Genomic DNA, 25,686 nt, shown 5'->3' on the forward strand with positions numbered 1-25,686 from the left:
ATCACAGCTCACGCTAGCCATGGTTCGCCGCTCCAGGCCAATGGGGGCTGCAGGAAGCGGCAGCCAGCACATCCCTTGGCCTGGATCGGCGAACCGCAGCCAGAGGGAGCTGCGCTCGGCCGAACCTGTGGACGCGGCAAGTAAACAAACCGCTCGCAAGGGGGCTTATCTTGGCGGGCTGTGTGCCAAAGATTGCCGATCCCTGACCTGGTCTCTGCAGTAGTAGACCTTTCAGAGAAAGGAAAGCTTTAGATAAGCAGGATTAAAATTTGAAAGTATGATGGCTAAACGTGTGTGTAACAAGTATAACTTTTAAAAATAGTTGTATCAAATGCCTTTAGTGCTAGGAGATGATACTCAAGAGAATCACCGCTTAGTGTGGCTGTAGTTGTTCTAGTGACTTCTGGTCCTAGGATTCAGACTGTTAGCTTTTCCTCCATCTGATATCTAATGAATTGAATTATTCTGTTTTTACTATGGACAGAACAAAGAAAGTTGACTTTTCGTTCTCCGGATGTTCCGTCTGCACCAGTCTCAAACAGAATGACACCCCCAAGTACTAGAAGTCCTTATATAGATGGCTGTTCTCCAATTAAAAATTGCTCTCCTATGAGACTTGGAGCATGCAGAGGGACTGCACAATATCAAACTTCCCTTATTAGGATACCATTTACCCTTGAAAATCACAACGAAGAGGCAGAAGACAAAGAGAATGCCCTACCTGCAGAAGTTCTGTTACCACAGATGGACACTGGAGTAAATTTACAGCAGCAGGATGGTGATACTTTTGCACACGGTACACATCTAGTTGTGGCAACTGTATCTATTTCACCAGATCACTCTGAAGCTTGTGAACAAGGACTGGCATCGTTGCAAGATATAGAAGGTTTAAAAGAAAATAATACTGTTGATATGGTTGATACAGTTGAGGTGTCAGATGAGAACACTTGGGTTAAGGAATGTGTTGGTAATAGCAGTATGCCAATGACCAGCTTCATGACAGGAATTACTTTCAGTATTGAAAGCTCTCACATGTGCATATCACCTCTTGCGGAAAGCAGTGTAATTCCTTGTGACAGCAGTAGTATTCAGGTAAGGGTTTTTGTTTTATTTAAATAATTTAGTAAATTATACCCCAAGTTTAATCTCTCAGTTTTCACATTTGTCCCTCTACCATTCTGGATATACTTTCTGTCAGCTCTTATCTGATGGGGTGTAAACACTGAATTGTGTGACTTAAAGCTTGTTCTATTTGACTGGCAACACAGCAATTCAAGGAAATATTTCTTATGCTACCACAGTAGTAAATGTGGATTAATCCCAAACTACTTGGATTCTGGTTGACCAATTTACTATCTCCTCTTGTTTCTAATGAATCTGCTGCAGTTAACTAAGTTATTACATAATGCAGCTGCCTTTTGCTTTTTAAGTCACAAATAGATTGTCAATTTTATTTAAGCCTGCAATTGTATTATCTTGTAAAATATGCAAGCCACACACATCTAGCCATATCACCTTGTATAGGAGGTCTCCAAAGAAGTCCTGGTTTTTGAAGGTAGTGAAGAAACTATGATGATAGTAGTAGGAACTGTCCTGCTGAAGATGCTGACACCTTAATATTTGAAAAGTTCTCAGTTGTGACCATTAAATGTCCAAAGGGCATGTACTTGTACTCACAAGTATTTCCAATTTGCCTATTTAACTTTTCCCTGAAGTTTCAATCAGATAATAGTTTAGGACAGAAGTGACTCTAAGCATGCATTGTTAAACAGTTGCCAGATATCACCTTTAGATGTGGCTGTATTTCAATGGTTCATATTTTAATCAGTGATATGTATAGCTTGTATGATAGATTAAGTTTATAAATACAGTATGAAAGGATTATGAAGTAGGGGCAATACAAATGTAAATTAAAATAAGTAATGCACAAGAAATAGGGGAGCTTATCTGGAACAGAGTACATAGGATATTAATTCCTGGCTTTTGTTCCTAGGTGGACAGTGGCTATAATACACAGACATGTGGAAGCAGCATTATGGATACAGTTGGGGCTGAGAACAATTGCAGAGACAATAATGTACATTCTTATGAGGCTCAGAACAAATCTCAGCTTTCCAGAACTAAGGTAGGAAATGCATAGAATGATATGTTTCAGAGTAGCAGCCGTGTTAGTCTATTTGCAAAAAGAAAAGGAGTACTTGTGGCACTTCAGAGACTAACAAATTTATTTGAGCATAATCTTTCGTGAACTACAGCTTATGCTCAAATAAATTTGTTAGTCTGTAGAATATGTTTTTCCATTTTCAATATCCATTCCTTCACACCACTCCCTGCTAGGTCAGGGATTTGACAGATTGTTTCTAAGAACCTGTGGGAACTTGTAGACAGCAAATTTATTTGGTCTTAGTGTCAAGTATTAGATTAAAAACATGGATCTGTAAAATAAAGAAAAATATACTGAAAATCCTAATTTTAAAATTCACGTGTTCTGATGACAGCAAAGGCTATTCCTGGGGGAATTCTGTGCCAAAAAATTAAAAATTCTGCATATGTTATTTGTCAAAATAATGTCGGTTTTTTTGTTTTTTAAATGCAAAATGATCCACAATTACAGACCATCAGTCATGGATGAGAACAACGTTGCAGGATGTGCAAAATAATTTGTCCCCGTCTACATGCAGTTTTGTAGGGAATTCTCGAGCATGAGAACCTGGTGTAGCCGTTTTTGATGTCATGCAAAAGAACAAATATATCCCTTTTGCCCTTTAGTAACTTCATCTGGACCGGGCTGGGTATTTTGGGAAGTGCTTGGTTCTGATTGTCCTGACATTTTAGTGACTTCTTGATAAATGTTTTATTTGCCCTCAGTCTTTTATTTTTTGTTGTTGTTGTTTTTTAATGGGTAAGTAAAATAAATCCTGATCTGTAATCTAACTCCATTGGGCCACTTTGGCACAGGAAAAAAAGTAAGAAAGCACATAGATCTCCTGCTGAGGATTCCCTTATGGTCATTTATAATAAGGCTCCTTTACATCACTCTAGCAATGTAAAGGAGCCTTAAAACTCTTCCGTGTTTTATGCTTCTGAGGGGAATTGGCTGAGAATGGGAACAGTTAGTTAACAATAGGAACATTAACAATGTTACTATTCAGGCAGGCTGCTACATTTTTGTCTCAGAGAATGAGATCAATTAACGATCAATAGCAACATTAACAATGTGTTATTTTCACATTTAGAACAATCTTTTATTTCAAACATTGAAACAGTTTTGAAGGAATGCACAGAGCAGACTCTTATTCTTCCACACCTTATCCCATCTCAAGCAAAAACTGACTGAATTTTGTTTCAATCCAATCCCTGTTATAAAATGAGCCTCCATGCAGTTTAAGGGATGACACTGGCTGATTGCATTTCTAACTCTGGCAAAACAGCTGCTTGCTTCCTTGCAGTAAAGGAACATAGGCAGGCAGGCTACTACATTTCTGCCTCGGGGGACAGAGCCTGTCTCATGCTTAACAACCCCAAGCCCCCCATGCCCGGCAAGCCACTCTGTAGCAAGTCTCTCTGGCTTGTTCACACACATGCATGCCCAGCCCACTCCACCCCCGACGGTGATTAATGTCTCCCAGGCAGGTGCGTACATCCTGCCCCCGCAGTGATTTGCGTCTCTGATGGCTGCTCCAGGTGTGCTGGAACAGATGCGCCGCCTAGGCTGTCCAGGAAGAGGCACGTGTCTCCAGAAGATTTCTTCTTTTTTCTGCATGGAGGGATAGATATCTGATCACCATAACAATTCCCTGCCTGTGCGGGCGTGCAGAATTCCATCAGGAGTAAAAAGCACTGGGGGCTTGGGGAGAACTTGGCCCAGTGTTCTTTGGCAAAAACATTGGTGAGACTACAAATGGACAACGTGCCGTCCCTGGGTATCTTAAAAGTTCCATGGTGTTGACTTGATTCAGTATGCTGAGGAATGTCTTTAAGAGAATTTTTCAACTTGAGATCTCTACTTCCACTTGTGATCTCATTGTACAGAGGCAAGGGAAAGCAACAAACACATAATACAGTTTCTGAGAATAGTGAAAGGGGATATATTAGACTAAAACAAAGGGGAATTATTCAGTTCTTCAAATGTTTGTATGTATTCCACTCTTGGTACACCTATGCCCTGTGTGCATGAAATCAGATTATATTGCACAGCAGTATCTGTTGGGGCTGTGTCTGCAGCTTGAATGCCCTCAGACATCCCCACCCAAGGTCAGAATGGGTCCGACTGCCCTTCAGTTCTTTCTTACCATCCATGGCTGTGAGACAGAATCCTGCAGTGTCTGCATCACTATGTGCTTTATGAAGCAAATAAACATATCTTTGTATTGTTAGTTAGGTGTTAAATTAGTTACTGTTAGTGTGTACAGGGTTGGTACATCTGTTGGCAAAAACACCCCCAAGCTTCTGTTAGTGTTAGGAATTTTTTCCTCTGTCTGAACCAAAGGTTCTATCTACACTTGGAGCTGAGGGTGTGATTCCCAGTTTGTGTAGCTAGCATGCTAAAGAGAGTAGTGAAGCATGGGAAGCAGCAAGTGGCAGCATAGGTTAACTGTGCTGAATATGTATGGACAGGATTCAGATGGGTTTGTATTTGGCATGGCTAGCCTGTGCCACTGCTACCGTCTGTGCCACCCTGGCTATATTACTGTTTTGTGTGGTAGGTTGATAAGAGCTAGCCCAAGTATGTCTATGTAAGCTGGGAATCACGCAACCAGCTCAAGGTGTAGACATACCTAAAGTCTCCTGGCTTCAAGAACTGCCCTTCATGTGAGACAGCTGTGTTCTTTAACAATGGTCACTCAAGGTGCCTTTTTTGCCTCTGGGAAGGGCCTAGCTGGAAGAAGCAAAACTCTCACTTCACTCCCTCAAAGGGTGGCTCAGCCCAGAATGAGTCCTGATGACACCCTGGAGAACATGGTACTGGCCTATGAAAAGATTCAAGCCATGCCCAATACCAAATCTATGGTACTGATGTTTACTCTCTCAGGACTGATGATCTTGGCACCAAGGACATTGTTGGAGTTGTCCCCAGGGAACTGCCACCTAATAAAGCAATTCTTAGAAGACCACAAATGGACACTCAGGATCCTTTATCTGTAACATTTCAAAAGTGGGGTCAATAGCATATTTCCTCTAGATATGCAGAGTCCAGAATAGCTGGAATCTGCATATCTACTAAGATTTTTTTTTTTTAAAAAAAGGATTGTCCATTAGCTCTATGGCAGAGAATCAGCTGACCATCTCCTCCATGCAGGGCAACACCATTTTCTCCCATCTTGTGGTAGCTAGGCTTACGGGTCTCATTCATGTTTTTCCCCAATCAGTCACTTCCCCCCTAGCATCTCTGTGCAGTCCTAGCTGGGTTGATGGCAACTCCCTTTGAGCTCCTAATATCATTTGTCCTTGAAAATGGCCTTTTTAGTGGCAATTATATCAGCGTGGAAAATAGGAAAAATACAAGCACTTAATTCTGGCCCATCAGATGCTGTAGTCCATAAGGAGAAGGTCACCCTTAGGCCCCACACTACATTTTTACCCAAGGTAGTCTCAGACTTGCATTTGAATCAAATGGGTCATGTACCTGTGCTCTTCCCTAAACTCCACTCCCACCAAGAGGAAGCCAAATTTGCATACCCTGGATGTGCTTAAGCCTCTGTTATTTTATCTGGATAGGACCAAAACGTTTAGTTTTCTTTTGACTAATTGTAGCTTTTGCAGGTTGGATGAAAGGTCAGGCATCTTCCCAGAGGCTATCTAAGTGGGTGTCTACTTACTTTAGGGTTTTATGAGCTAGGCAAATTAGATCCTCAGTGCAGGTTAGGGCTCACTCCACTAGAGCTGAGGTAAATTCTATGGCTTTCTTGAAAAGTGTAACCATCTCTGAAATCTGAAGGTCTTCAGTGACCTGGGGATCTGGTCATATATTTACATGACATTATTCCCCAGTTGAGGCATCAGAATCTAATACCCGTTTTGGCAGAGCGGTCCTGCAGTTGATATTTGAGTAGCTATTGAGCAAGTACATCAGGTCAAAGTTTGAGAATCATCAGCAGAGAAATATGTATGGAGAATCACATGAAAGCGAATGGTAACTTTGAGATATTGTCTATGTGTATTCCATGACCTGTCTTCCTTCCCCACTACTACAGAGTCCCCTTTTACCCCAAATTTGTATTTGTGCAGGAACTGAGGAGCAGCTGGCTCTGCTCTGCCCTTTATGCCCTTGCGGGGAGGGGGAAATGATGACACACACGAGCGATCAGGGCATGCCTCTCTCCCAATGGACACTGCAGGCCAAAAGCATCCAATCTCACTCACACAGGGTGCATGTGCACCAGAAGTTGACAACACCTCTAAGAACCATAGTTACTATAGGGGAAATAGCTGTTTTTTATTTCTGTTTTAATTTTCAGGAAGGGATGAAGATAAAACTGTTTTATACTGGTGATCTGAAACTTCCAGTGACTTAACCCCCAAAATGATCCTTTATAACAAGGAGACAAGATGGTTGAGATAATGTATTTTATTGGACCAACTTCTGGTGGTGAAAGAGACAAGCTTTCTAGCTTGCACAGAGTTCTTCTACAGCATGTGTAAGCTCTCTTTCATCATCAGAAGTTGGTCCAATAAAAGATATTGCCTCAACCACCTTGTTTCTGTAATATCCTGAGATCAGCACCCGTTATAGCAGGGACTGATTCAAATGAAGTGAGGTCTGAATTGTTAACTTATTGAAATGAGAATTTTTGAAAGAATGATAATAAAAGAAATTTGTTTACAAACCTAGGAGTTTCCTGTTTTAAACCATAAAGACAATCAGCTGTTGAGGGCAAAGTCTCCAGAGATTCAACCATGTTTCCATAAAGTAAAAACATACAATACATTATTCAGCCAAAATGCAACTTGCAACTTTTCTACTTGGAAACATACCAACGAACATCAGATTCAGGGATTACACAAAAATGGTATGTGGATTTTTATGGAGAACTTAAAATGCTATTGGCTGGTACCTGTTAATAATTTATCTTGTAGGACCTGAAGAATGATGAACACAGTAATACTACAACTGAGTTCAGGGAGCAGACCAAACTGCTGCCTTGCTGCTTGTTTCATATGTATTATAGGGAGCTGGGAAGCAGCAATCTATACAGGTTCTCCTAACCCACATCCACTGGACATGGAAAATTAGGGAGGCTGTGAGCTGGACTTGAAACAAAAATTGATAGCATTTTTTCTTTTGAGCTGTTTCCGTGAACACTAGTGGCAGGTTTCTAGAGGTGTCAAATTGTTCCCAAATCTTAGCTGTACCAGCTTCAATAGAAATACACTCTACATTTTAGCAACCTTAGAATGGGTGAATATTTAGCAGTTTCTTAATCTAATGTTTCTATGTTTGGACACTGGACAACATTCACATTAGGGCTCTCAATTAATCGCAGTTAATTCATGCAATTAACTCAAAAAAAAATTAATCATGATTAATCGCACTGTTTAAACAATAGAATACCAATATAAATTTATTAAATATTTTGAATGTTTTTCTACATTTTTATATACATATTGTATTCTGTGTTGTAATTGAAATTAAAGTGTTTATTATTCTTGATTACAAATATTTGCACTGTGAAAGATCAACACAATAAATACTATTTTTCAATTCACGTCATGTAAGTACTGTAGTGCAATCTGAGTCGTGAAAGTGCAATTTACAAATGTAGAATTTTTTTGTTACATAACTGCACTCAAAAACAAAACAATGTAAAACTTCAGAGCCTACAAGTCCACTCAGTCCTACTTCTTGTGCAGCCAATCACTAAGACAAACAAGTTTGTTTACATTTACAGGAGATAGTGCTGCCCACTTCATATTTACAGTGTCAACAGAAAGTGAAAACAAGCATTTGTATAGCACTTCTGTAGCTGGCATTGTAAGGTATTTACATGCCAGATACGCTAAACATTCATATGCACCTTCATGCTTTGGCCACCATTCCAGAGGACATGCTGATGATGCTTGTTAAAAGAATAATGCGTTAATTAAATTTGTGACTGAACTCCTTGGGGGAGAATTTTATGTCCCCTGCTTTGTTTTACCCACATTCTGCCATATATTTCATGTTATAGCAGTCTCAGATGATGACCCAGCACATGTTGTTCATTTTAAGAACACTTTCACTGCAAATTTGACAAAACACAAAGAAGGTACCAATGTGAGATTTCGAAAGATAGCTTCAGCACTCGACCCAAGGTTTAAGAATCTGAAGTGCCTTCCAAAATCTGAGAGGGGTGAGGTGTGGAGCATGCTTTCAAAAGTGTTAAAAGAGCAAACACTCCGATGAGGAAACTGACTCAGATAATGAAAATGAACGTGCATCGGTTTGCACTGCTTCAGATCATTATCGATCACAACCTGCCATCAGCATAGACGTATATCCGCTGGAATGGTGGTTGAAGCATGAAGGGACATATGAATCTGTAGCACATCTGGCACATAAATATCTTGCCACACCGGCTACAACAGTGCCATGAGAACGCCTTTTCTCATTTTCAGGTGATATTGTAAACAAGAAGCGGGCAGCATTATCTCCTGCAAGTGTAAACAAATTTGTTTGTCTGAGTGATTGGCTAAACAAGAAGTAAGACTGAGTGGACTTGCAGGCTCTAAAGTTTTACATTGTTTTATTTTTGAATGCAGTTATTTTCTGTATGTAATTCTACATCTGTAAGTTCAACTTTCATGATAAAGAGATTACACTACAGTACTTGTATGAGGTGAATTGAAAAATACTGTTTCTTTTGTTTTTTTACAGAGCAAATACTTGTAATCAAAAATAAATATAAAGTGAGCACTGTACACTTTGCATTCTGTGTTGTATTGAAATCAATATATTTGAAAATGTAGAAAACATCCAAAAATATTTAAATAAATGGTATTCTATTATTTAACAGTGTGATTAATCGTGATTAATTTTTTTAATAGCTTGACATCCCTAATTCACAAGAAACCAGTTTGAGCTATTGGAAGATATTCTGGGTATATTATGTTCTACAGTCTCTGTAAATTCACTGTTCTCTAAATAAAGCAAAAAGTAGATTAGATTTTGCAACACAGCCATTTAGTATACATGTAACGTAGACATTGCCCCTGATCAGCACCTCTAGTTTTCATCCACCAATATTTCTTCCAGACATGGGCCCTCAAATGCTTAGTTAACATCTCACGGACGGGGCGGGGGGGAGGGGAGTTCATGTTACATCAAAATATCTGCTGTGAAATTGCCAGATGGTGGTGTGAAGCACACAGTATAGTTCTATTTCCATAACTACAGTATTGGTAATCCTTATTTATTCATTGTGCACTCCATAACTAGCTCACACTTCCCTCATAATCTTTTTCTGAATGTGCAAAAGAAAACTTCTCGTTTGAGTGTGGTCCGATGGATTTAAGCACAGAAGTAGCAGTGAGGGACTCCTCTGGGACTTGTTTGATACCTAGTTCTTTACCAAAAACTTTACCTCCTTATCCCCTGCCCTTGCTTGTCATCTGCCCACTCTAGTGGACAATTGTCAACCGCTCCTTTTACTTTTACTAGTTCTTGAGAGTACACAGTGACCAATTTTTATCTTCAGTTTCTAACCTCATTGCTTAAACACTTTTTAGCAGAATAGTATCTTGGAGTTTCAGTATGAAAATATTAGTTTTATTTTTGGCCACTGTATAGAAGCCCTCCTTTCTTCCTAGTTAACTATGTCTTTTCTATTGTTGCTGGTGCTCTCTCCCTCTTCTTTCTCCTTGAAATCTGCTGAGTATTTGAAACTGAACTACCCCATTCTCCTGCCCAACTTCAGTAGCTGTGCAGGTGTCTAGTTGCATTCTTGCCTGTATCTGATAGTTTTCTTTCCCTGTTGATACTTCCTCTACACAAAGGCTTCTCCTTTTATGGAGTTCCACAAGGATCTTTTCCCATATTCATTCTTTTTTACCAACTTCCTCTTCATCTATTCCACTTTCCTTCACTGTTCTCCGAATATAACTTGTGATCTTAATTTTCTTGCTCCTCTTCTCACATTTTCCTAGGTTCATAGATTGGCTTGTCAACCTCTCTGCAATATTGTTCATATTCTCACTTCCATATACACTGACATCTTAGCTAGGATTTCACTTTTTCAGCTTCCTTTTTCAGTGGTAATTCCCAAATCCCACCTCTGTGGACTATCGTATTTGCAGAATAACTTCCTGTCTGTTCTAAGGAATAAATCATCTCCATCTCAATCAACTCAACTAGCTCCTTATCAATTTCAATACGAAGAGAAGTTTGTTTTTAAAAACTTCCCATGGACTTGCCCTAATCACTCAGATATTTTCTTACACCATTTGCTTACAACCACTGACCTGTGGCCCTCTATATAATATCTACATTGCTGGTACTTCCTTTACAGTTTCTGATATTTGCAACAGTCTTCCCATATCTGCCTCAATTCTCTTCTATTTTGCCTCTACTTTGTGTTTTGTAATTTAACGCTGAAAAGCAGTTGGGAATACAGTTTGCATGAAAGATGCTATACAAAAAGTTGCTGTAGTCATACTGTATCAGGGGGAAAAATTCAAGACTGACTAAGAAAAGTCTGATGATTCAGGAAAATAAACAGTGGCAATCGCTGTAAGGGCAAATCCTAAATGAGAGAATGTGGAGGGACTCGATGAGAGAATATTTCTCAATTTTTTTTTTTTTGTTCTAGCAAAGCTTCCGGAATGATTTGACAACACTGAAAATAGATATTCAATAGAAAAACACTATATTATATATCCTTAATTTTGCTATTGTTGGATTTGTTTAAGTTAGTGGTGCAAACTGGCAAAGATAACATGTCAGTTTTGACTAGCCAAGTTTACAAAAACCATTGGACTTAAAAACCTGAAGAAATAATACATTGAATTACTCACCAGCCTGGCTCTTGGAGACAAAGATATTGGAACTTGGCACTCTACCTTTGTGGATAACCTAATCTTAGAAGCTTTAGAATGCACGTTTGTCCCATTATCAAATTCTTTCAGTTAAGCTTTTTTTCTTTTTCTATTATAGTAAGGACAAACAGTCCCAAGATATTGGATGGAGAGTCTGCCTGTCATTCTATGCAATAACCTGAAGAAATGCCTCTATCCAAGTGATTAGACCAAGACTGACAAGTAGCCTTTGGCACATATGACTTTTGCAAATGGAATCAGTTGTGTCTCAATTGCATTTTGAACTACATTTTGAACACTTTTTGAAGATAAAATGTGAGAACGATTTGTATGGCACTTAAAAACAAGTCATCTGAATTGTTACTTGAAAGGCAAAATAGCTTGTGAAATTTTGTCAAATCACAAACCTCTGTATGTTTGTTATCCTTACCTCAGCAATGACCACTCTGGAGAAAATGTACATTGAAATTAACAGGGAGACTTCTATATCACTAATAAAATATTATTAATTTTCTGTTTCTTCAAACTTAAGTATTGTAAAAAAAAATCGAAATTTGTGATTCATTTAAAATGTGTAATCAACAAATTAACATACTTTTCTGAGGTGCTTTTTTTGTTTGGTTGTTTTTTTTACATTTTTAAACTTTGTCCTTCTTTACCTGTCAGTTTAAGGTTCTTGGCATAAATAAAGGTTGGTCCCTGCCATAGTCTCTATGCCAAGGAGGATAAGTCACACTTCATTATTTAATTGTGATGATAAACCCTTGAAATAGGAGATATAACTATCAACTAGGTTTGGCACTACGTTTCTGTATTGTGTCTTAGGTCCACTTGAATAATACAGGGATTAAAAATTTACAGTGCATTTATGTCCTGAACTGTATATTTAGGTGTGATCTCACAAACCATCAGGGTTATAAAAATATCTTTATACCATTAGAAGCTGAACATGCTGCTTTCTAATGGTGTGCAAAGCATTCTATTCTCTGGCATGTCATGAGATCAGAAATTTAAAACAACATTGTTTGTCATCCTGCTTCCCTGTTTCTGCTTCCTGCTTGTATTGGCATGATTTTAGTAGCCACTATCTAGCAAAACAGATAATTTAATGCTTTATGCCATTTGAAAGCAAGGATTTCAGACTTCCAGAGGGTAATAAGGAATGTTTGGGGTTTTATATTTTTATGATAACCAACATATAATGGCTGCTAATATTATGCCAATGTAAGGTGGGAGGAAGAAGACGGAAAGCAATATGGTAATCAGAATTTTATGTGAATGTAAGGTTGGATCTTGTGAGCTGATTATGCTAGAAGCACATTGGTAGACCAGTACAAGTATTTCTAAGACAATACATTTTTTTCCAAAGAATTTGCCCTGTACCAGTAATGAAAATGATCCCTGTAGTATCAGTGGAACTTCTGGACTCTTCTGGTTGAAATGTGAGATTAAATGTGGTTTATCATTTTAAAATTAAATTTTAGTTGGATTCTTCAGAGCTGCATGTTCAATGATCAGAGTTTTCAAATTAGTCACAAATAATAAAGTAATCACTAAAATTGTTTAATTGTTCCCTGTGTAAAATAAGCTTTTTCATAGGTAAGGCAAAAAATGAATAGCACAACTGGATGAATGTGAAAATAGTGAATTGTATAAAAGTTTTTGTATGTATTGTCTATCCTCTTTTCTCTCTCCAAATAGAGTGTGCCAAGAAGCAACCAACTATTTATTTTGACTTAAGAAAAACATTTTTAATTATGTTTAGAAAACCTACTGTACTAATGAACTACAGTGCCCTTTTGACCATCACATTTATCTAGTTTTACTTAATTCATCAGTTGGCACATATTGCACAAAATGGTCACTGTTTACATTTAAAGAAAACAATTTATATTGTTTTAACAAGGGTTTTTTTATATTGAAAATTATTGTATAATTTTAAGCGATTTAATGTAATAAAGACTGATTGTTTCTCCCTCACACCCTAGATTGTTTTGAATAGTTTTGTTTTTAGTATCATGCCAGACTAAGGACATTAAGATACTTCTCTTCTTTCAAGTGGGGCAGGAAACAACTTGGACTAAAGCTGATTTTATTGTGATGTAAGTCTGGTGTTGAAGGTACTGATTTTGATTTTGATTAGGGCTGTGAAGCAATTAAAAAATTAATCCTGATTAATTGCGCAATTAAAAAAATTGCAATTAATGCGCGATTAAAAAGATTAATTGTGCTGTTAAACAATAATAGAATACAATTTATTTAAATATTTTTGTATGTTTTCTACATTTTCAAATATACTGATTTCAATTACAACAGACTACAAAGCGTACAGTGCTCTTTATATTTATTTTTATTACAGATATTTACACAGTAAAAAACAAAAGAATAGTATTTTTCAATTTACCTTATACAAGTACTATAGTGCAATCTCGATCATTGAAGTTGAATTACAAGTGTAGAGTTATGTACAAAAAAACTATTAAAAACCAAAACAATATAAAATTTTAGAGCCTTCAAGTCCTACTTCTAGTTCAGACAATTGCTCAAGCAAGTTTGTTTATATTTGCAGGAGATAATGCTGCCCGCTTCTTTACAATGTCACCTAAACATGAGAACAGCCGTGCATAGCACTGTTGTAGCCAGCAGTGGAAGATATTTATGTGCCAGATGCGCTAAAGATTCATATGTCTCTTCATGCTTCAACCACCATTCCAGAGGACATGCGTCCATGCTGATGACTGGTTCTGCTCGATAACGATCCAGAGTATTGCAGCCTGACGCATGTTCATTTTCATCATCTGAGTCAGATGCCACCAGCAGAAGGTTGATTTTCCATTTTGGTGGTTCAGGTTGTGCAGTTTCTGCATCAGAGTGTTGTACTTTCAAGATATCTGAAAGTATGCTGCATACCTCGTTGCACTCAGATTTTGGAAGGCACTTCAGATTCTTAAACCCTTGGGTTGAGTACTGTAGCTGTCTTCAGAAATCTCACGTTGGTACCTTCTCTGCGTTTTGTCAAATCTGCAGTAAAAGTGTTCTTAAAATGAACAAAGTGTTCTCATACAAGATTGCTGTAACATGAAATATATGGCAGAGTGGGGGCAAACAGAGGAGGAGACAGACAGTTCTCCCCCAAGGAGCTCAGTCATAAATTTAATTAATGCATTTTTTTTTTTTTTTTAACGAGTGTCATCAGCCTGGAAGCATGTCCTCTGGAATAGTGGCTGAAGCATGAAGGCACATACGAATATTTAGCATATCTGGTAGGTAAATAATTTGCAATGCCGGCTACAAAAGTGTCATGTGAACTACCTGTTCTCACTTTCTGGTAACATTCTAAATAAGCGGGCAGCATTATCTCCCTTAAATGTAAACAAACTTGTTTGTCTTAGCAATTGGCTGAACAAGAAGTAGGACTGAGTGGCCTTGTAGGCTCTAAAGTTTTATATTGTTTAATTTTTGAGTGCAGTTAGGTAACAAAAAAAAATCTACATTTGTAAGTTTCACTTTCACAAGAAAAAGATTGCACTACAGTACTTGTAGGAGGTGAACTGAAAAATTTCATTTATCATTTTACAGTGCAAATATTTGTAATAAAAATATAAAGTGAGCACTGTACACTTTGTACAACACTTTGTGTTGTAATTGAAATCAATATATTTGAAACGTAAAAAACCCCCATCCAAAAATATTTAATAAATTTCAATTGGTATTCTATTAATAGTGCTGATTAATTGTCATTAATTTTTTAATTGCGATTAATTTTTTGAGTTAATTGCATGAGTTAACTGTGATTAATCGACAGCCCTAATTTTGATGCTTCAACTTACAATGAGCTGCACAGGTCATGGTGTTGAAGAGTATAATGCTAGTTATAAATTATCTAATACAACAGACTGTGCACAAGTTGAGTCAAATGGTAGTGGTCCCTTTTCAGTATTCTCTGACTATTTGAATTTATGAGGAAGTTTTGAAAAAATGAACTAAGGCAGTAGAATGGAGAGAGGGAGGTGACTTATGACTTCAAGTATGTGGAAAACTACTGGTGCTAAGTGGCAGTGGTTTTGTGTATGGGAAAGAAACAGCTTTTTTAAGCATAAAGCAATAGCCATATTTTTTTGCCATAAGGAAGAATCATAAGTAGAGAAGAGTAGACCAGAGCCACAGGTTGACTTAAGTAGGTGGCAAAACCCTTGGCCTTTTCAGAATATTTGATCTGAGCAATGCCATGAGTCAGCAGCTTTGCTTAGTAGCAGCAGGCTCCTCGTTTCATCTTTTCCTTGCCTGTTGCTGCTTATCCCTTTTTGTTAGCACTTGTGTTCACAAGTTTGCTTCCCTACTGCAGAAGTGTATGCCACTTACTGTCACCCCTCCAAATTCTCTTCCTTCCGTCTCCAAGAATGTTTGCAAATATGCAGCATTATCCTTCACTAACTCTTGGATACTATTGGGTATTCAGCTGCCTTTACTTGTTCCTGTCTTCAATGGGTATGGAAAGACAAATTTCTTACGGGGATAACTTCCTTTCTGCTAACCGCATCTCCCACAATTCTGTGATTTGTATGGGATATTCCCCTCCTTTCTGGGGTTCTGGAGGTAGTTCAGTGTTACAGCATAGCCTTCTGCTGGCCATGCTCACATCTCTGGCTTGCTGCCCGAAGATTCATTCCAAAGCTGTGTAGAAATTTAAATATAATGAGTGATAACCTTAATGCCAGCCGGTGAACTATGTTCAGTAGTCTAACTAGCCCACAACCTGTAGACAAATTAAATGTCATACAAAGGAGGGTAGAATTGTGGGAGATGCTGCTAGCAGAAATGAAACTACTGGATAAGAAATTTCTCATACAATGAGTAGTATCCCTACAGCTACTCCACTTGAAGTGCACATGTGCCCTATGTGCCTTCTGCAGCCCATTGTTCCATATAATTTTGTGTTCTATGGGAAGTAGTGAGCAGTAAACATTAAGCCAGGAAGGATAAAGAATAGACTGAAACTGAGAAATCTTTTGTTGAAAATAAGTGCCTGAATAGAAAGTAAATCTCAGGCCTATGTTGTATGCACCTCTACAATGCATAACTTAATCTATCTGGCCAGTGTTAGTTTGGATGCCCAAAGATCTTGATACTTCGGGTGAAAGGACACAAACACGGATGAACCTGATCTTGCTGAGGCAGATCTTTGCTCGAGGCAGATCTTTAGTGCGCTACATAAATCCAGATTACGCTACAGTTTTTTCAGTAGGATGCTGTGGACTTGGAAAGAATGATGGGAAGATCACTTTCTCCAAAGCACAGAAAGAGGATTAAACTCTTGGTAAAAGAGTCTGGACCCCTTAGAACCATGTTCTTGTGGAATACACCGTATGGTTCCTGCATGGATAGGGCTGCTAATTTACTCATCTAGCAGACATGTTAGTGACCAAGAAGCAGGTTTTGAAAGAATGGCGTAACAGCTGTTCAAGGGGTTGGTTGGTTAGGGCTGTTAGGACCAGCGGTAGATCCCACTTAGGAAAGAGTGGCTAGAGTTGCAGTCACACCAATCTTTAATAAGCCTTCTGGTCTCCTTGTGCAATGTAGAACTAGAACTATTACCATTGCTTCCTCTTGCCTTATCTCCTGAGCTACCTTCCTTAGAAGTGGAAGTCGTGGGAAAGCAGCCCTTTTTCCACCTATGTACAAGAGTATCCATATCTACTGACCTTGGATCTTCTTCCCTAATGAAGTATTTTGGCACCATTCTGTCTTTGTGATGCAGACTGACAGCTAAAATACCAAATTTCTCTGAGATCATGTTGAGGACTACCTGCCTCAGACACCATTTTGAATTTTGGCTGCACATCTGCTGAGCTAATCTGCCTTCTGCTGTGGTTCTCCCTTTGTGTATTGCTCTTACAGAAACCGGATTCTCCTCCACCCATTTCATTACTGTTATTGCTTCCCAATGTAGGGTTGAGTTTCAAGTTCCTTCTTGGTTTTGAGATACACCATTGTTGTGATGGTGTCCAGTTTGAGTTGCATGTGGTTGCCTTTGAGGTGGCTCTGGAACCTGCAGAGGGATAGCTTTGTTGCTCTGAGCTCCAAGAGACTGATGGTTTCATTCCTGTCTACAAAGCAATACATTTCCTATGCTGTTCTGTATTCCAGATATACTCCCCCATACGACAAGGATCAGTTCACCCTCTGGCTAAGTTCCCTGTAAGCTCTGCGGCTGCCCAGCAGGCTATCAAATGCCACGCAGGTCAGGTGTCCCTCCACCTATTGCCACACTGCTCCTGCTGTCTGCCTTAGAGTTGCTCCCGGGAGCCTCCAGCTTCCTGTGCAGAGCAGAGGAGAGAGGTACTGATGTCAGGGTGTCCCCTACCCCCTGTACTCCATCTCCACAGAGTGGGGGGTAGGGAACACGACAGGGCTCAGGACAGAGGGCGCTTGCTGGCAGGTGCTGCTGTTTCTGAACTTGCTGATCTACTTAAAAGGGCAGCATACTTATAGTGGCAACACACATCTCTGTCTCTCTTTCACACTCTCTCTCTCTCTTTCACACTCACCTCCCAACACATACTTGTACAGTTGATACTTCTTTTAAAGTGTGCTGTTTGAGCTTTTGGACTGGTCTATGCATTTCATAATTTTTATTTCTCTCTTACGCTTAAATTTAATTCTTTGAGTAGTGAGTTCTAAAATGTCCAACCTGTCCTGACTGGAATGATTATCCCTATGGTAACTTTCTAAAACCATATTTAGGTTTTTGGTGTCTACTGGTGGCTCACATCTGCACATTACCTTGGTATGGTGCACATAACAAAATTCATTCCACACATGGATGGAAAAAATTAGAGGGAACACTGCTCTAGTCCTGTTTAATATCCTTGGTCCTGATCTTCAGTGAGCTCAGTGATCTGGGCCTATGGTCCAGATTGCATAAAGATCTGCAATGAACCCCAGGATCACCAACTTTCTTCCTTTGGCAAAATGGAACTTTACAATAAGGGTAAAGCTCGTTTGTTCAGGCGATGGAGACTTTCATGGAGGCCAGAACAAGATTGGAATGAACTCCTCCAGGAGCCAAGGACAGTCACAAACCTAACCACCTTCTGCGCCATTGCAAGGCTCATTTCTTTGACTCTGCTTTTTCTAACAAACATATAGCGGTGTGTTTGTCCCTGTAAAACAGGAAACAAGATACTCCACTGCACACACTTCTCCCTAGGGAAGAAGATGAGAGAACAAACACATGACTGGTGTTAGGCTGATGCTAGGCACTTTTGGAAAGCACACATTCTTCAGTCGGTGTGGTATATAAGCCTATTTAGAATAGAACATTTTAGGTGGGCATCTGTTGCAAGTACCTGAAGGTCCGTGGATCAGGAAGATGCCTGTGGATGTTCACTAGGACTCTCCACCATTTGGGGGATTCTGTCCCTGGTTTGGAACCAGTGCCCAGTGTTGCATGCATTCTGATAAGTGGTTCCATACCTTCAACAGAAACTTCTGGAAACACCTGATGTGGAATCTTGCCTGTGAAACCGGAAGTCTTAGCTGCAGACGCTGGGCTGTAGATTGTCTTTGGTTCCTCGTGAGCATGAAGACCTGGTTCTGGATTTTTTTAAAATCTGTTCAGTGTGGGATAGATTTTGGCCACATATGTGTCTACATCCACTATCAGGCGAGCTATCTTTGTGGAAGGGGTCAATGACCTTTCCCTGCTGTTTATCACAAACCCATCTGCTTGAAGCAATCTCAGTGTAAGAGCTGTGGCACTGAAAGAGCATCTTAGGAAACACTGGAGGCTGATGGAAGGCCAAATGGCAGTGTTTTGTACCTATCGTGAGCTGTGCCATACACAACTCAAATGACTGTGACATGGACATATGGGGATATGTAGATAAGCATCTGCTAGGTCTGCTGAGGTGAGGAAATCCTCTTGGTACCAGTATGTTACTGTCAAGACTAGGGTCTCCATAGGGCATCTCATCTTCATCCATGTGTTCATCAATTTGAAGTCCTCTGCCACAGTGTGCTTCTGGATATGAAGGCCATTATAGTCCTAAGAACCTTTCTTCTGAGGGTACCGATTATATTAGTCCTATGTCCGGAATGTAAGAGATCTCATTCAGCCTGGGCTAGTGTTCGATAGGGTTCTTGGTATCCGTGATTGGATGAAGCAGGGTTGGGGTAAGGCCCTTAGTTTGGGGGAGTAACCAAAACTGCTTCCTACTTTTACCCACTTGTACATGCTCAAGCAATCCCATTCTTCTGAGAAATGGAAAATTGTGCCTCCTAGATTAAAATTGGGCTGGAGGCAGTCTTTTGTTGTCATAGTGAGCTCTTAAAGGTATTGCTGCCAAAACAGGTTTTGCTCCCTGGCCCCAGGGTTTTCCTCTGATATACATGCTGTCTTTCCTGAGGTACTTCTGTGATGACAATAGACAACCTCTTGTTGGGCTTGTAGTCCTTTCACTGGGCACTGTGTAGAGATGGGAGGGATTGCCTCAGTTTGGATATGATGTCTGCCCCTCTTATCCAATTTTTCTCCAACCAGGAGTCTAGGAATTTGGATAAGTTCAGGATTTGTTTTGGAGTGGGCATTCCCAGTACAGGCATGTAACCAGGTGTGGTACCTGGCTAGTGCACTCACAGCCCTGGCCGAGAATTTCTTTGCATCCTTTGAGGCATCTGCGATGAAAGGTGTTGCTAGTGTTATTTTCTTAAGGGTAGACTTGCACTCAGACTGGCTCTTGTCATCCAGAGTCTTTAGATGGTCTAGTCATCACAGTTGTAGCTCTTGCAAAGCAGCTAGTGGCCAGGGCTGCTCTGCTTTTCCGCCAGTTGGATTTTCCTTCACAAAAATATCCTTTCCAATGGGATTATTGTATCCTTTTGCTAATGATACTACCCTAGCAGCCACCTTTTTGTACTTCTGTGATGGCATTTTTGGGCTCTTGCATCCTAGAGCAGCGGTTCTCAATCTTTAGCAACCCAAGGACCCCCATTTTGATTTAAAAAATTTTGGGGACCGCCCAAGCTCCCCTGTTCAGCCCTTACCCTGCCCCTTCTCTGAGACCATGCCCCAGCTCACTCCATTCCCCCATCCTCTGTTGCTCACTCTCCCCCACTCCTACTCACTTTCACCAAGCTGGGGCAGAGGGTTGTGGTGCAAGAGTTTGGGTGCAGGCTCTGGACTGGGCAGGGGGTTGGGGTGAGGGGTGCAGGCTCCGCCTGGGCAACGCTTACCTCAGGTGGCTCCCAAAAGTGACCAACCTATGTGTCTGGCAGTGGCTTCTAGACAGGGAGTTGAGGGGATGCCCACATGCTGCCCCTGCCTACAGGTACCACCCCTGCTGCTTCCATTGGCCACAGTTCCCGGCCAATGGGAGCTGTGGATTGGGGCTGCAGGGATGTGCTGGTCACTTCTGGGAGTGGTGCAGAGCCAGGGCAGATAGGAAGCCTGCCTTAGCCCCACTGCTGTGCTGGACTTTTAGTACCTAAAATCTCCTGTTTGGCATGCAGGAGGCACTGGGAGGGAGGGGTAGGAGTTGATCAACAGCGCTCACGGACCCACCTGGAGTACCCTTGGGGGTCCACAGACCCCAGTTTGAGAAATGCTGTCCTAGAGTATCTAAGTGCTTTCCTGCTTCTATGCTTTCCCTGGTCAGGATTGCATCATCACTGGAAGGGTGCAATAAAATTGCTGTCTCATGTAAGGATTTGCCCTTAGGCTTCTTATCTAATGAGTCCCCTGAGGGAATCTATAGGATAAATGCCATTTAGGGGCACATAGTATCAAGTTTTCTGGGGGAGGGGGAGGAAGAGTGTTTGTTTTTCCACCTTGCCTGTTCAGAGCCTGAATCAGTTGGCTTGTGCAGCTGTGATTTCTTGGCCCTTTTTGCTGAACCTTTTGCCTTCTAGTTATGTCTCACTCTATTCTTCTGGTTGTGGGCAGAAGGGGGACTGTGTACAAATCCTGGTTCTTTCCCCAAGGTTTTGAGGACACACTTTAATAGCTGAGAGGGACTGTAGATACTTTAATGAGTTTTTCCTTTGCACATGGATCTTTTGTGGGATTTACCGCTAAGCTAGCTGGATGGCTCTTATCTGGCTTAGACCCACCCTGAACTTCTCAGATGTTCCTGATTGGGCTTTTCTACATAGGAGTTGCAGCTTCTTGGGGCAAGAGTTGTCCTAAGATGCTCCTCTGACACTCAAACCCATGGGTTGGCACAATGGCTGCCTGTGCACAGGTAGAGCATTATTTTACCCTCTGAAGCCTAACTGGCCTTATGTACACACTACTGCTTTGAAGTGCCCTGTTGTTTGTGGAAGCACTTTGATGTTATGTAAGCGAGGGCCTACGATTCCTAGAAGGGAAGTACTGCAATGATGGGGCTGGATGGCTGAGATCACCATGTTTCCACTTACCAGGAGGGAGAGGAAGAAAGATTATAAATTGCTTGCTGCATCATGAAAAACAAATTAAAAGTAAAGCTGCTCCAGGAAATAGTTGGGAATAAAGCAACTCCATTACTACTAGCTGCTACTGTGGCAGCAGTCTGGGCACTAAGCTGGAGAAGAGGATGGGTAGCACCAGCTGTGCTGCAACACTGAACTGAAGATGAGGGGAGTTGCCCATATATCAGAGGTCTGTGTAATTGGTAGGCTAATTGGAAAGACTAAATTTGTGGTGATATTGAAAGTTAATCTAAAGAAAGATTTAGTTTGAAAAAAGTTGTATATCCCCTTACAGAGTTGCCAGGGTAGGAAAAATACTACTCACACACACAAAAAGGGGGAGGAATAGGGGACAAAAAAGGACCTATGGTGGCATATGGCCCATTGAAAACAATGGGGAATCTTGACTTATCCATTCAAAAGTCTTCAACACCAGTTACTGTGGAAACTATTTTCCTTTTTTAAAGTTAGTTTCTTTCAGCCCTCTTGCCATCACAGATATGTCTAATTGATATTGGAGGTGGGGGAGAGACCTTTTATAATTTAGTAAATAGTGGAACAAATATTCCTGAAGTGTGAGCCATAAGGTAGGTTGGCCAGTTTATTGCTATGGATCAAAGGTTATGACAACAAACAGCAATACTCTAGATTGCTGCAAACAAGAAAGTCCTTGATTCCAACCACTCTGCAAGGAGTCAGTGGCTCTAGGGGAGAGGTACCTAACTCTTCTATCCTGTGGCTCTCCGTTAGTAGAGGATCCAAGTTGGGATCAATCGATCAGTTTGTGCCTCTTTCAACAAGCAACAGTGCAAAGTATAGGGATGACCAAACAATTACAGATGCCTCCCTGTACAAATAACTAAACACACATTGGGGTTGTTGTGACTTTATGGACCCCTAGTTAGGGTACTGCCTGGGATATGGAAGATTCAAGTCCTTGCTCTAACACAGGCAGAGGACAGACTCTAAAGGGGCTATTAGCTATAATGGGGACACTGCTGGTGTGACTTAAGTGCCTAACTCCAGGAGAGGATTCACCACTATGAATCCTGATGAGAAATAGGGATCTAGTTATCTCTGAGGGGTGAGGATTAGGCCAACCCCTCTCTTCAGCATTTCCTATTGGCTATCTTAGGCCTAGCAGTCCAAAGAAGGTTCATGGTTGAGAATTCTAGAGGGAGGTACCTTGCCGCAGCACAGAGTAAGGTGTATAACTGCCTTTGAAGAATGGGTCTGAGACCCTACCTTTTGCCTCAGCACTTCTTACTGACTAGCTTAGGTGGCTCCCTGCTCATCTTGATGGCTCCTGTGAACCCCTTTCTTAGGCATTTAACTCTTTCCATACAATACACGGGGAGCCTGAGTGTCTAACTTGGGACTAAGGATTCCACTGGGTGACAGGCTAGGAGTTCGGTGTTGCAACACCTAACTGCCCTTTTAGCCCTTTGTGCTCGGAAGTAGGGGAGGAAGGGGACACGGATTAGTGTTAGTACACGGCAGGAGAAGGCAGAAGAGAATATTTCCTCCTCCCTTGTGCCTAGGCTGCTGCTGGGTCCTAGCAACTCACCAATTTTACAGTTATTTTTTTCAACCTTTTTGGCCATACTAATCGGGGAACTCCTGATCTGGAAAGTAGGGATTTTCCAAAAATACCACTAAACTTTGTTTAAAGAATTTTTCAATCCTCTCCTGTTCCTGGACAGTAAAAACATTTCAATTTGAAGTGTAACATTGTTGCATGGGTGTAACTGTAACAGCATAATTTAGACCCTGTACTTCTACAGACTCCTCCTGAGGGGAGCTGTACCAATACTCTAACGTGATCAGAAATATCAGAAGTAATATTCACAGGACCAGGTGATTAAGAAAACAAATGAAAATTTCTGTACAGTACAATAATTTACTTTATCAAATCGCTACAAGTTTCTGTCCTTTGATTTCCCACTTCTGGTACAATAATGAACTGCTGCTGGGAACGTTCTTTCATTTTACATGAGTATTTATTTTCACCTGTAAGATGAAAACATCAAAATATTTGTTTTAAAAACTATTACAAACACTTGGGTACGCAAGAGATGAAATAAAAATGTAAACAGTTTTAAAATTATTCAAAAAAATTTACAAGTAAATTTAAAAGTTGTATGAAATCTCAATTTACAAATTTCCGTCTTCACATTCAAAATACAAAATAGGTAAACTTGATTTATTAGGTGCTTGAATGCAGCTATTTTTTCAGCTTCTTCTTCTTTTTCTCTGGTTCACTGTTAGTGCTCAGCTCTGTAGTCTGATTTGGAACATCACTTCCCAGTATCTATCAAAAAGGGAGAAAAAAAAATATACAAAAAAGGTTAAAGCAAACATTTAGTTTTTGTTTTCTTGTCAAAAATATTAATAACGGGAGAGGAGATGACTCTAAAACAAACAACAAAAGTTACATGCAGGTATGTATGTAAAGCACATCTGACATTTCAGTGAAATAAGTATCTCTGACAAAAAGAAAAGGGGTACTTGTGGCACCTTAGAGACTAACCAATTTGTTTGAGCATAAGCTTTCGTGAGCTACAGCTCACTTCATCCTATGAATCCGATGAAGTGAGCTGTAGCTCACAAAAGCTTATGCTCAAATAAATTGGTTAGTCTCTAAGGTGCCACTAGTACTCTTTTTTCTTTTTGCGAATAAAGACTAACACAGCTGCTACTCTGAAACGCATCTCTGACAGTAGGTATCAAGATAAAGTTTAAGCCGCCATATAAAATGTCATGATGTTGCTACAGCAATCACAATGCAAAGTGAGGTAGAAATTATTAAGAGCAAGGACAAAGACTAGATATAAAAGTAATTATAAATAAAGTCTTGTATTGGCAGAGTTCAAAGATCAGGATAATCTAATATTTTAGAAACAGATTCAACATTTTCCTAAAATAATCCAAAACATAAATGATTATATACTCAGAAATGGAAAAAGACTCCAATTAACATTTACTATATTGTTTTTAATTCACATTTGTCTACTATTACTTAAATCTCTAAAAATTGTAAATAGCTGAATGTAAATACAGAATCCCTTACTGGTGGTTTCAGAGCTCCTGTCATCATGTAAAATTTGTCAGCTAGCCTGAGATACAAAGAGGTATAATACAGGTGTCTTTGATGCAGAGGGGAAGAGGCGAAGATCCATAGTCTTGATGCTAACTGTTAGTACTAGCTTATAGTTGTGCAATACTTACAAAATTTATTCTAGGCAAAGATAGCTGGGCATATACAGAAGTTGCTGTGAAAAGGAACAGCCATTTCTTTATCACGTTTATGATTCTTAGTAAACCAATAGTTGCATGAGGTAAACGTATCATTTTGCCCATAGAATTTTAAATTAACATTGTATTTACGTAGTAATATATTTCTCTACCTGGGAAAAGACCCTCAAACTAATGTCAACAGGCATGTTAACTGCATCTCTTTTAGAGAGTCAATTACAAGTTTATGGTCTGTGAGCTGGAGCTTTGAATTTCAAATCATATATTACTTCTGATCCACAAGTGGAATTTCCACTGGTGGGAAAAGGTGCTTTGTGGAAGTGAAATTTACTTTAGAACCCCATCTTCTTAAATATTTACATTTTAAAAATATATGACTCCCACAGCATGTAGAAGCCACTTTGGGTTTTGTTTTGTTTTTTTAAAAACACTGTCACTGAAGTCAGATTTGTTTTTGTTAAAAGCAGATGTGATTTGTGTTACTGCAATCTCCTAATAAATAGAAATAATGGTTTTTTAAAAGTTAAATATGAAGTTTACTATACAATAGTTTTAAGACAACTGAATGATATATTGCTTTGCACTGTAAAGCCTGTGCCTTACCTTGGGTTCTACCAGCGCCATACGAATTTTCTGGTGTTGGATGTTGGAAGCATCTAACATGATGTTTACTTTAACCTTGTCAAACGTATAAAATGTTGTTTTCTCTACTGTAAGCGAGGGTACCTGGAATGTGTCAATATATTTAACAGTTTTTTTCCCCCAACATGGAACTTTATATCTGAATACTTGAGGCTTACAATTCATCCCCAACATCTTATATCTCTTATTTTTGCTACCAACTATGTATTTTGCTATGTATTTTCCCAGTTTATAACAGGCATCATTCACAACTCCTAATGCTCATACAAATTACACGCATCAAAAAGTTTCCCTGTAGTTTTAATGTTTCTTAACGACAAGCCTAAAAAT

General features: G+C 39.8%; 2 protein-coding genes across 5 annotated transcripts in view; one reads left to right on the forward strand and one right to left on the reverse strand.

Annotated features, from left to right (window-relative positions):
- Positions 1–12,911, forward strand: part of BORA (BORA aurora kinase A activator) — a 47,071-nt gene extending 34,160 nt beyond the window's left edge. For 3 of the 4 annotated variants that reach the window (XM_084632677.1, XM_084632679.1, XM_084632678.1), the window contains 4 exons: positions 485–1,092; positions 1,994–2,125; positions 6,833–7,010; positions 11,129–12,911. In XM_084632677.1, coding sequence (XP_084488803.1) covers positions 485–1,092; positions 1,994–2,125; positions 6,833–7,010; positions 11,129–11,187 — 977 coding nt within the window. In that variant the 3' untranslated portion in view covers positions 11,188–12,911. The remainder of the gene's footprint in view (positions 1–484; positions 1,093–1,993; positions 2,126–6,832; positions 7,011–11,128) is intronic. The other variant, XM_084632680.1, reaches the window with a different exon arrangement.
- Positions 12,912–23,364: 10,453 nt separating this feature from the next.
- The window catches only part of DIS3 (DIS3 homolog, exosome endoribonuclease and 3'-5' exoribonuclease), a 33,521-nt gene continuing 31,199 nt past the window's right edge, over positions 23,365–25,686 (reverse strand). Inside the window, exons 20-21 of the mRNA XM_084645939.1 lie at positions 25,318–25,440; positions 23,365–23,770 (exon numbers count right to left, since the gene is read on the reverse strand). Coding sequence (XP_084502065.1) covers positions 23,684–23,770; positions 25,318–25,440 — 210 coding nt within the window. The 3' untranslated portion in view covers positions 23,365–23,683. The remainder of the gene's footprint in view (positions 23,771–25,317; positions 25,441–25,686) is intronic.

This window comes from Lepidochelys olivacea (genome assembly GCF_965140295.1).
Source record: "Lepidochelys olivacea isolate rLepOli2 genome assembly, chromosome: 1".
Taxonomy (NCBI): Eukaryota; Metazoa; Chordata; order Testudines; family Cheloniidae; genus Lepidochelys; species Lepidochelys olivacea.